The following is a 13,064-nucleotide window of genomic DNA, read 5'->3' as shown; positions in this document are numbered from 1 at the left end:
TTGTGGATACCATCTATACAAATGGAAAATATATCTCACAGAGATTGTCTCTCTCATAATGTGTATTATATAATGACATATCAAATTTCCTCTCAAGAGTTCAACCATGAACTTTCTATATATATATATATAATTTCTTTCTATAAAACATAAATAAAGAACATAGTATTATAATTGACAGTAAAATGTCTCTTTCTCCATGTCCGTTGCTCGACGTTGGTTGCATGGGTGGTCACTGCTCCTTTGCACTTACCTTGCATTACCTGAAAAGTCAAATGTTGTCATCAACGTAGATGTAATTTTGTCATCTGTCTGCTTAAGTGGAGGTGTTGTACGAGTCGCAAAATGGCCTTAATAACTCGCCTATCTTTTGCTTCCTCAGGGTTTTCTGTTGTGTGTAAGTATAATAAAGGCTAACATGGCACTAAATTTCGCTTTCGTAAAAAATTTTCTTTATACAAATGTATTCATATGAGGGCTGTGTAAAAACTATATTTCAACTTAAGTTCCTTAAAATATCATTCTGCTGTCTGAACACGAACTATAAATATTTTCTTCCACATAGTGGCTTAACAAAACTTAACAAAAGGTTACCAAGTTACACTTCTGAAATAAATTAAAGCTAATGTGTTTCCAAGTTACATTCTTATTACACTTCTTTCAACAGCTGTAATAATCGTTGTGTTCACTCTGCTTTTCTTGCATTTGTTCATTTTCAAGGGCACTGTAAATAGATTCACATTTAACGTCTTGTACTCACGTGTTCTAACTCATCACAAATGTTTTCCTTCAAACTGAAATTCTTATGTAATGTTAAAGATGTAGACTGTTTACTCACTTCTCTATGTAGCACAATATTACCAAAACATTCTCACTCATTCCTTACACACATATTCACCATAATATGTATGTACTTATACATTAAACATATTCCTCATCAAACATTAAGATATCACATACGTGGGGCCATTTGGCACTTCCATTCTCATAAAACTCCAATAATATTTTCCTCAAATAATCTGTCTCCATCAACTACTTCACAGTAACTTACCTTCTTATATTAACTTAAATATTAACTCATTCATACTTACATCCTCATTCATTCTGCTACATACCTATGTCATTACTGATCTCAATAGCTATTATCTCCTGTCATTAGAGTGCCTTGAAATAACTAACTAGTTGTTGATTCACCTTATAATTTACAATTAACAACAAATGTAACCTGTGTAGATCTCATTCGTATATGAATGTCTTTTCTCATTCAGGAAGTGTACTCACCTGGGTTTACATTCTCTTCATAATTATGTGTACAAGTGTAACTGCAGTATATAATTTCCATAAATTAACGTTTGTGTTCTTAGGCTGTATAACTTAATGTTCATGTATTCAATACAAATATTTATGATCTCATTTTCACAGCGACTTGCTCATGTTCAAATTAGTTGTCATTATATTATTTTAGTGCACAAAGGGTTTCAAATGTCTGTGAGGATGCAGCCCCCTTGGCTTGTGTTTCGCACGCAGGCATCGTATTGCGTCGGGGCGCGGACGGATGGTTCCACCAACCACCGTAACTATGGTTCTTTGGGGTGGGTGCTGATTTTGGTTACTAATATGAGTAAAATTTGAATGGCGTGAATTGCCTCTGGAAACTACATCCATTTGATCTAAGAAGTTTAAAAAAATCTTAATGTCATTCTCCGGTACTCCTATTACTCTGTCTCAGTATGGAAAGGGTAAGTGGCTCTTTAAAGTGTCAATTATCGCTGGCAAGTCAGCTGGTTTGGACCAGTACAGTGTCTTGTCTAGGTACCTCTCAAAGTATTGTCTTAATGTCTCTTTTTTAGGGTCATAAGTCTCGGGGTTGCACACTTCTCTCCTTAGACTCTGTTGCTCATTCTCGGACCAGAATTCGTCCAAGAAGGCTTGTTCGAACTGTTCAAATGTAAGGCACCGCCGTTTCATAGCGGCACCCCACTTAGCTGCTCGTCCTCTCATGAGATTGGTGACGTATCTGATTTTATCGACTTCTGACCAACTACGTGGAAAAACACCGTCAAATGATCTAATAAACACAATAGGGTGGACTTTATGCTTGTCCTCACTGGAAAATGTCTGGAAATACCCATGCCTTACAAACGTGTCATCGGCCATGCAGGTTGGTATAACTGTATTGATGTGGTTTGTGTCACTTGCTACTCTAGGTGTTGTACTGTAATATTGCTCGTTTGGTGGAAAAGAAAGCGGCACATTGTAATTTTGATTTGAAATAGGTGATTCCACAATAGGTGTTCTGTCTGTGTCATTAGCCACGGTTTTAGCTGTTTTGTCGTTCCCTGACGATACGTTTGCACCAATCGCCAAACACGGCACAACATTGTCTCATAATTTTGTCACTTCGTCTTCTATGTGTTTTGTCTCGTCTTTAACACATGTCTTTGTTTTTGAAAGTATGTCCTGTGTAATTGTTTTAAGTTTTTTGTCCAGATAGTCGTCATACAATTTACATTTATGTCAATTCTTTCGGCCATGTTGGTGTCGTTGTTTAGTGACGTGAGGTCCGCTCGGTCTTCTAATTTTTCTGTCTTTTCTTTGAGGTGGGTTTGTTCAAGAACTACCATTGTGAGCTGTTGGGTAATATTTCCCACTTCTTCAGTCAGCTTTTCTTGGGTGGAGCTAGCTGAAGTGTGGGCCTGAGCTAACTCTTCCACACGGGTATTCACTTCCTGCTGCACATTAACTATTTGAGTTAACTGATTCTCACATCGGGTGATATTGTTTTTTTGTTTCATGTGTGAATGTAACCAAAGCTTCTTCCTGTTTAGTGACTCGGTCGGACAATGTCTCAAATCGCTGGGTGAGCTGTTGAGTGTTGTTATTTAATTCTGTCATCTGCTTTGTCATTTGTTCAAAATTTTCGGTCATAGTACGATTTAATGTGTCAAATTTTTCGTCGCTTTTATCTAGTCTTTGTTTAAAGTCCTGACCAAGTGCGTCCAGTTTTGTGTCAATTTTCTGACTAACGTCTCGTTTCATGTCTGCAAATAACTCTAATAGTCGGTCCAGTTTGTCAGTTTCCTGTGTCCGATTTGTGTCACATTGCTGAATTTGTCTCATATTTGGTTCTAACATTGATGTTAACAATGGCGCTGACGGTCTAGTCTCGCGTCCATTGCACATTTCGTCATTTAAAGTCGCCATCTGTGTATTATCACAAATGTTGCGAGTTTGAGGCAAAATCATTGCATTGATCTGTGAACTGGTCCATGGAGGGAAACGCGGACTTTCTTGTTGGTTGCACGATGAATCTAGTTCACTTAACTCACCTGCCGAAACTATCTCTACCTTACCACGTTCCATTGTAATAAGATGTGTAATCATAAGTCAAAAGGGAATAATATAGGTCTGATTAATAAAGATTTCACTCAAATTTAGGTTGAAATATTTTCTCGTCAATGTAAATGATTGCTCTACTGCAAACAATGGTTGGGAAAGATGCAGCAGGACGGACAAAATTTTTTGTAACAAATGACTGTTTGGCGGTCAAATTCATGATCTTCATATGCTACGACAATACTATAATTACCACAAACTACAACAGAGATTGATAATTTTGGAAAAATCTAGAAGAAAAACTACAGGATGTGTGGAAAGGGAAAAATGGATTCTGCAGTTGGCTATTGAATGTTTGAATGAAACATAATTGTGTGACTCACCATTAAATTTTCTGTCCTGCAGCGACTGGTCAAACACTTCTGCGTAAATCGTGTTCGTCAAAATATGGATTTTACTAATACATCTCCATCGGATAATCACCAAAAGGTCTCAAAATAACAGTTTTGCAACAATATATGCCATGAAAAGAAAAACAGATTGAATTAGTTACAAAAATTCTTTACAATATTGTTGTGTAATCATTTGCTTAGGTACAATAAAGTTGGTGTTTTAGTTACCCTTTAAAGTTCAGGATTTTTTTGATATTCTCTGTTGGGAAAAAATACAAATTACAGTTTCAAATTTGCTCAAAAAAGACACATCTGAAAATTGCGTCCTGTCACGGGAGCCAGTTGTAGCGGTTAATAAAAAAGAAAATGAGAAGAAAAGAAAAGGAAAAGGTTGAAAATGTGGTAAGAAATGGTGAATAAAAAGGGGGTTTTAAAATTGTAAATGACCATGAAAAAGGGAAAGAATGAAAAGCAAATCGGACTTCGTGTTACAGAAAAGCTATCAGACTTAGTGATTCGGAAAAGCTATTGTTGGGATGGTCCTTGTGGCGTTTTTGAGCAAAAGTTAAGTCCCATTTCCACTACAAAAATTATCGAAGAAGAACAGAAAATAACAAAATGTAACTGACAGGGGGAAATGGCATAGCTTAGAGTTAATTCTTTACCATGTTAATTAACATGTCTTCTTGTTTTGTGCGACGTCCAGGTCTTCAAAAATCTCCTATTTCATTTCTGCATGAAAAGTCTGCTCCGAAATCTTGCAATAAGTTTCATTGTCCAGGAATTTCTAATGTACACAAAACTGTCTTGATATTAAATGCAATTTATTTTAGTTGCTTCTCTCCATCCTCTGAATTTCATAACAACTTCCACAATGTCTACACATTAATAAGTTTTTTCATCTTAATCAGATCACGTCTGCATAAAGCTTCCGCTCTCTAAAGACAATAATGAAAATTGGATCGAAAAGCAAAAAAGAGTCACAATGTTAGTATTTTCTCTGCCGTCGAGCACTCATACCGCTGCGACAGTATAATTTTTATATGAGGGAACGAGTGTAGCACGGCGAAATTCAAAGTCCCGTTACAGATTGCTACCTTTCTCTCTATCTGCATGCCAAGCTTGACTCCAACCCACTGTCTTGTTCCCCAGTCACCTTTCTCCCTTTGTGTCTCCACCCAATACAAACTCTTATCCCAGTCCAACTGCAGTGCTGCTCCAATGTAATTGACTAGGACAATGTAGCCATGCAGATATACATGTATGTTTGTTTATTCTCCTAGCTGTGCAGGGAGATTTGACTGAAAGCCTAGCATCATTCTCAGTTTTGTTTTTGTAACAATCAGTTACTCAACACTTCTTGTATTTGTAGTAAGATATTTACATCAATGAAAAATCCATAAGGACAACACACACACACACACACACACACACACACTCACACACACACACACACTCTCTGCAACCTGATTGGTTTGAGGACCAAACTTAAGTGGGGCAGTCAGTACTGAAATTCATGAGGCTTGAGGGGATGAGAGCATTTATGAAAGACTGTTCTGGTGTGCAATATTTAGTTGCATCCAGGCTCAAGGTTGGAGACTGCTAAGAGATTTTTTGAGTAGAAGAAAAAAGAGCAGGGGGTGTAGGATACAGATTAAAATGATACAAAAAAGAAGGAAGAAACATAAGTCAGAAATTTACAATGTGTAAACTGGGGTTTATGGAAAGTTATGGGAATTGTGAGACTGGTGAAGGGATAAGAAGGGGGAGTGAGAGCGAGAAGGCACAGAGGTAGTGATGAACACGGAAGGTAGATGAACACTAAAGGTACTGTAGGGATGAAGTATCTCTTTTGCTAAATTTCACAGCTATGTAATTGAGGGAAACTGGTGTTAGAGCTGAGGATTCAGATAATATGAGGTATGAAGTAGCCATTCAATTTGACCACAGTATGTTAGGCAGCATGCTCCACTATAAGGTGGTCTAGTTTTCCCTTGGCCTCAGTTTCATGGTGTCCATTTATCCATTGGATGAACTGTTCATAATCATGTCCACATAGAACACTGTGCAGTCCTTTCACAGGTGGCTCAGCCTTTGGTAGGATAGGATAGTGACAAGGATTAACTGATCTAAAGATCTGATACTACAATGGAACAGGAGGGGGTGAGGGACAAAAAAGGATATTAGGTATGCGGAGTTGGTGGGAATATTCCACTTTCGGAGTGGTGACAAGGATAGCTGTTTCTATTGTGGATTTAACTGACTGATGGAGGAGATGCTACTTTGTGGCTGGTTGATACATATGTGAGAAGTCTTAGTTAATCGTGGAGATATGATATGGGGAGCTGTTTTTAGGAAAGGTTGGGAGGATATTTTCTGCTGATGAAGGTCTTTCCAAGATCTTTAATATTCTGCGAGAGAGACTACCTGTCACTCCATTTGTAGTGCCCATTGTTGACCAGGCTGTTGAGGGACATTTTGGTACAGAATTGGTGGCAGCAATAGAGCTTGTTCAGCTAGATTTTCTCAGTAATTATGAAATTTCAGTTACTTTGTGTACATTAATTTTGTTATTGGTCGCTGGCCAGAGTGGCCGAGCAGTTCTAGGTGCTACAGTCTGGTACCGCGCGACCGCTACGGTTGTAGGTTCGAATCCTGCCTCGGGCATGTATGTGTGTGATGTCCTTAGGTTAGTTAGGTTTAAGTAGTTCTAAGTTCTAGGGGACTGATGACCACAGCAGTTAAGTCCCATAGTGCTCAGAGCCATTGGTAACAGTTGAATGGGTTTAGTATGTAAAACATTTCTAGGAATGATGAGACAGAACCTTACTCATTCTGTGTATAAAATTGTTAGTTTCACTAATTTTTGAGTATATTGTTTGTATTTTTGGTTCCACCAAATCATGCTTAAGCACTCATTTCTCACTATTAGTAAGCCTTATTTTATTTATGTAATGGTGTGATCTAAAAGCAGCTTGAGATAAACTTTCACCACTCTAGCCCTCCTTATTTCGTACTGTCTCCCCGTCTGTGTTACTTTCTGTCCATTAGTTTAGCAAAAACCTACTACTACTACACACACACACACACACACACACACACACACACGAATTTCGTGCCATGTGTTTTAAGAAAGTATCCAAAATTAATGTTCTTTTCTTCTATTGTGTGTTTTTCAGTCATGAGAGTGTAGTGACTGGACAAGGAGAACAGAAGCAACAAATTGTGAACCAGGATTCTGCTGAAGAAGAAAAACTTTCAAAGTCTAGTCAGTTAAAACATGGTAAGCGAACCTCTGATATTCCTACCATGTTTTCCATGTTACTTACTTTAGTGGCATACCACATGAATAGGTATGTGCAATGGAAGTGTATTAATAATTTCTTGAATAATTGGAAAAATTGATTGGAAACAATAGTTGAAAGAAATTTGAAGGTAATTTATGAATCTGTGCACAATCCTTGGTGAACTTTAACTGATATCAATATCAATTGACCTTTAATATCAATACATTAAAAGGTCAATAAAAATAATTTGCATTATGTACGGCTTCACATTAATTTCATTATATTTAGTCTTGACTGTGACGATGTCAATGCAGGACTGCTCCTCCGTATACTGCATAAATTCTTCTTGTCTGCACCGAACCTCTTGACGCAGGATCTTGATGGTGAATGAAATGATGAACAGAAGGGAGTTGACTCTTAACCGTCTGAATAAATGTTCCTTTTTTTAATAACCTTTTATAATGCTTTTAATGAAACATTAAAATACACATTTGTAACAATGCTGGTATGACAGATCCTAGCATACGTCCATGCGCTACCACTTTCCGAAACGAAACAAAAAAGTGAAGATACATGAATTAATAAATTGAAGAGCGTATTTCTTACTTTGTTTCATACAGATATTAAACAGTGTATGAAAACATCTCATTAATTTACCTTTGGCAGTGTTTATAAGTCATTCAGTTTACATATAGCTTGTATATAAGAACAGTATAAAAAGAAACAAGATTCAATACAATTGCACCCACCCCCCCTTTTTCCCACTGTGCACTGACATCATATGGAGATGCACATTTATAGTGATTCGAGAATTTCTGTGTAAATTCTAGAACCACTCACCCTTCTGCCATCTCGAGCACACAATATTCTAGATACGAGTGTGGGATGGTAAAATCCTACCTACTGCAAGTCACATGTTTGTGTGTGCAGGTTTAAAATCAGTCGTGGGAAGAACGTAGACGCTGTGATCAAATGGCACCGACAAGTACCTGTTGGGCAATCCATATGACTGTAAGAGAGACTTACTGAAGTTACATATTATGTTGAAAGCGAGAATTTTTATTGTACTTGAAAGTCAAATACATCATTGATTGACAAAATGTAAAGTTTGTATGGCTGCTTATTTCACTAGTAGAAGGAGGCTTGAAAGCCTAGCCTTATTCAATGGAGAATAAATCAAGAGAATTGCCAGCAGCTGGCTATCCAGTAAAGAAGGGTGGCTGCAAACCCAAAGTAACCCATCTCGTAAAGAAGTGGAATGTGGTTTGGGGAAATAAATCAGTATTCGGAGTTACTTTGAATGGTTAACAATTTATTTGGGCATGTCAGCTTCTTTTAACACATACATATATAAGTTTTCTATCCTAACAAAGTGCATGCTGTAACTGCATAGTCCCATTATTGTCAGGTCAGTCAGCATCTACACAGTGTTTAGCTTGTGAAGTATGCACGCACAGCCCTGCATCTGTTATCATCACAGTTCGCACTCACATGTTCAGTACGAGCCTATAGTGTCTTTGTTGTGTGTTTACAGTGGCTTGATCCTTTGTGAAATCTTTGATGTGGTGACAACTAGTTTCGATATCAGGGGGCCAAAGAATTTATTTCACATCGTTGCTCTCATGTATTCAGTAGATAGACCAGCCTTACAACTGACATCCATCGACAAGATATGTTCTGTGTTGCTTTTATGATGTTATCGTACACAGAGAATTCATGTTGCACGAGGTATTGCCATTTTTAATTTACCATGTGCACACCCACATACGGTCATAACATGCTTACACATAACACTTTGCAGCCAGGCTTCATATGTTTTTGCACTTTATTTTTGAGCGTCTATCATACAGTTGCATTGCATAAAGTTTCTGTAGTGTCCTTTCCACATACTCCACACATAACATAATAAAATACAAATACAATTACAAAATACACTTATCTTATTCATTTGCTGACATGCCATTATTGTCACTCATATACATTTTTGTTACATTATTTGATTCCAATTATTTGAGTACACATTTTACTCTCGTTTGGTTATAAATGCTTCATATAACATTCATACAATAATAGATACGGTTTGCATTTATAGCATAAATTGACGAACATTTCATTTCAATTTACAATGATTTCTTGTTGGAACATACTTACCAATTCAAAAAGAATCAAAGAAATAAACAATAGTACTACAATAGATACTAAACACCACTCTGATAACTATGTGTGGTCTCACCTCTCTAGCATTCTCTAGGAAGGATCTACATGCTACAGGGTTGTGGAAATTCCACAGAAAGGCATTTATGTGCACAGTTACATCTTGTTAATAGACTTAACTGTGATCGCAAGAACAAGATAGTTTGTTGTTTATAAGCACAACTCAAATCTGACAATACCAATTGTATTCAATATTTATTCAGTGTTTAAAATCGCATCTCAATAGTTACTTGCTTTGTTCATTGTATAAAGGATAACCATTTCATATGCTGAAGATTACAGAGTTGTATCATAAATACAATGTATAAATACAATGTATCATAAATACAATATTTACCAAGTGGCGGCAGAACACACATATGAAAGATGATTATAATTGCCAAGCTTTTGAAGTCAGTGGCTCCTTCTTCAGGCAGAAGGGTTGAAGGGGAAGGAAAGGGGGAGGGGTGAAGGAAAAGGTCTGGAGAGGTCTAGGAAAAGGGTTAGATTTCGGGAAAGTCACTCAGAATCATGGGTCAGGGGAGACTTACTGTACGGGATGATAAGGAAACCAACAACCCAACAATCAATCTTTCCTTCCTTTTCCTAGACCTCTCTAGTCCTTTTCCTTTATTCCTCTTCCTTCCCCTTCAACCCTTCTGCCTTAAGAAGGAGCCACTGGCTCTGAAAGCTTCCCAATTACAACCATTTTTTATGTATGTTCTGCCATCGCTTGGTGAGTAGATTTTTTATCTATCCAATTAGATAATTTTATTTAAAAAGAAAGATGATGAGACTTACCAAACAAAAGCGCTGGCAGGTCGATAGACACACAAACAAACACAAACATACACACAAAAATCTAGCTTTCGCAACCCACGGTTGCCTCGTCAGGAAAGAGGGAAGGAGAGGGAAAGACAAAAGGATTTGGGTTTTAAGGGAGAGGGTAAGGAGTCATTCCAATCCCGGGAGCGGAAAGACTTACCTTAGGGGAAAAAAAGGATAGGTATACACTCGCACACACACACATATCCATCCTCATATACACAGACACAAGCAGACATTTGTAAAGGCAAAGAGTTTGGGCAGAGATGTCAGTCGGGGCGGATGTACAAAGGCAAAGATGATGTTGAAAGACAGGTGAGGTACGAGCGGCGGCAAATTGAAATTAGAAATTAGCGGAGATTGAGGCCTGGCGGATAGCGAGAAGAGAGGATATGCTGAAGGGCAAGTTCCCATCTCCGGAGTTCTGACAGGTTGGTGTTAGTGGGAAGTATCCAGATAACCCGGACGGTGTAACACTGTGCCAAGATGTGCTGGCCGTGCACCAAGGCATGTTTAGCCACAGGGTGGTCCTCATTACCAACAAACACTGTCTGCCTGTGTCCATTCATGCGAATGGACAGTTTGTTGCTGGTCATTCCCACATAGAACGCTTCACAGTGTAGGCAGGTCAGTTGGTAAATCACGTGGGTGCTTTCACACGTGGCTCTGCCTTTGATCGTGTACACCTTCCGGGTTACAGGACTGGAATAGGTGGTGGTGGGAGGGTGCATGGGACAGGTTTTACACCGGGGGCGGTTACAGGGGTAGGAGCCAGAGGGTAGGGAAGGTGGTCTGGGGATTTCATAGGGATATCCTCTCTTCTCGCTATCCGCCAGGCCTCAATCTCCGCTAATTTCTAATTTCAATTTGCCGCCGCTCGTACCTCACCTGTCTTTCAACATCATCTTTGCCTTTGTACATCCGCCCCGACTGACATCTCTGCCCAAACTCTTTGCCTTTACAAATGTCTGCTTGTGTCTGTGTATATGAGGATGGATATGTGTGTGTGTGCGAGTGTATACCTATCCTTTTTTTCCCCTAAGGTAAGTCTTTCCGCTCCCGGGATTGGAATGACTCCTTACCCTCTCCCTTAAAACCCAAATCCTTTTGTCTTTCCCTCTCCTTCCCTCTTTCCTGACGAGGCAACCGTGGGTTGCGAAAGCTAGATTTTTGTGTGTATGTTTGTGTTTGTTTGTGTGTCTATCGACCTGCCAGCGCTTTTGTTTGGTAAGTCTCATCATCTTTCTTTTTAAATATATTTTTCCCACGTGGAATGTTTCCCTCTATTATATTCATATCATCAATTAGATAATTTTGCTACACACTCTACACATTTTCCTGCATCTTCACATTCCCTTTTCATACAACTTGAATCCCTCTTAACCTCCAAAAGCCCAGCCCATATCAGTGATGTTTCATTGAATGTTTCACACGTTGACACTTGTTGATGGCCGACCATTGAAATCTGCAGCATTTGTGGAAGGGTTGCACTTCCATCACATTGAAAGATTCTCTTCAGTCATTGTTCATCCCATTCTTGTGGGATCTTTTTCTGCCCGCAGCAACGTTGGAAATTTGATGTTTTACTGGGTACCTGATATTCACGGTACATTCGTGAAATAGTCGTATGGGAAAATCCCCACTTCATCACTACCTTGGAAAGCTGTGTCCCATCACTTGTGTGCCAACTATAATACCACGGTCAAACTCATGTTAATCTTGATAACTTGCCTTTGTAGCAGCAGTAACCAATCTGACAACTGCGCCAGACACTTGTTGTCTTATGTAGGCATTGCTAAACAGAGCGCCAGATTCTGCCTGTTTACATAACTCTGTATTTGAATATGCACGCCTACACCAGTTTCCATGAAATTGAGGGTAGCAAAGCAAAAGCAGAAATGCTTAGCTTCATTTTCTAATGTAATTTTGCAAAGGAAACACTCAGTTTAATTCGTGTACCACTGAAAATGTGAGTGACATAGATATTATCATCAGTGGTACTGAGAAACAGTTGAAATTGTTAAAAGTTAATAGAGCTCCAGAGCCCAATGGAATGCCTAATAAATTCTATACTGAATTTGTGGCCAAGTTAGCACCTCTTTCAACTATAATCTAGTGTGGATACCTCAAACAAAATACCATGCCCAGGAGTTAGAAGAGAGCACAGGTCACACTTGTCTACAAGAGGGGTCCTGAGCTCAAGTGGAATGAGGTATGTCGAACCACCTCCATCCAAACTAGTGTAGATTCCGAAAACATAGATGATGTGAAGCTAAGCCGCACTTTTCTCACATAACATATTGGAAACCAGGGATCAAGAGAGTCAGGCAGGTAGATACAGTATTCCTTGATTTCCAAAAGGCAGTTGACTCAGTACCACATCTACACTTATTATCAAAGTACAGTTGTATTGGTTATCAAGTGAAATTTGTGATTGGATTGAAGACTTTCTGGATGTGAGGACACAGTTAGTTTATCTTGGATGGAGAATCAACAACAGATGTTTTCCAGGGAAATGTGTTGGTACCCTTGCTTGTCTGTTTTATGGTAATGACCTTGCAGACAATATTAGTAGTAACCTCAGACATTTTGCAGACAATACAATCTCCTCTAAGGAAGTGTTGTCTAAAAGAAGCTGTGCAAATATTCAGTCAGGTCTTAATAAGTGGTGCATAGATTGGCACCATACTTTAGTTATTCAAAAATATAAAATTCTGCACAGAATGAAAAAAATGTAGTATCCTGTGATGATAATATCAGTGATCAACAACTTGGAGCTGGAATCGGTTAACTCCGAAAAATACCTGGATGTAACAATTAGTAGGGATTTGAAATGTAACAGTGATATAGTTCCAGTCGTAGGTAAAGAAGGTGCTAGATGCAGTTCGTGGGTAGAATACTAGGGATATGCTATCAGCCTAGAAAGGAGACCGCATACATAACACTCATACAACCCTTCCTAGAATATTGCTCAAGAGTGTGAGATCTATACCAAATAAGACGTACAGGGGATATTGAACAGAACCAGAGA

General features: G+C 38.6%; 1 protein-coding gene across 4 annotated transcripts in view; it reads left to right on the top strand.

Moving 5' to 3' along the window:
- Nucleotides 1-13,064, top strand: part of LOC126162537 (transmembrane protein 94) — a 501,552-nt gene that overhangs the window by 134,676 nt on the left and 353,812 nt on the right. For all 4 annotated transcript variants that reach the window (XM_049919114.1, XM_049919113.1, XM_049919112.1 and 1 more), the window contains one exon: nt 6,908-7,011. In XM_049919114.1, the coding sequence (XP_049775071.1) occupies nt 6,908-7,011 (104 nt within the window). The remainder of the gene's footprint in view (nt 1-6,907; nt 7,012-13,064) is intronic.

Source organism: Schistocerca cancellata, chromosome 2 (genome assembly GCF_023864275.1).
Source record: "Schistocerca cancellata isolate TAMUIC-IGC-003103 chromosome 2, iqSchCanc2.1, whole genome shotgun sequence".
Lineage (NCBI taxonomy): Eukaryota > Metazoa > Arthropoda > Insecta > Orthoptera > Acrididae > Schistocerca > Schistocerca cancellata.
This window is presented reverse-complemented; position numbering and strand designations above follow the sequence as displayed.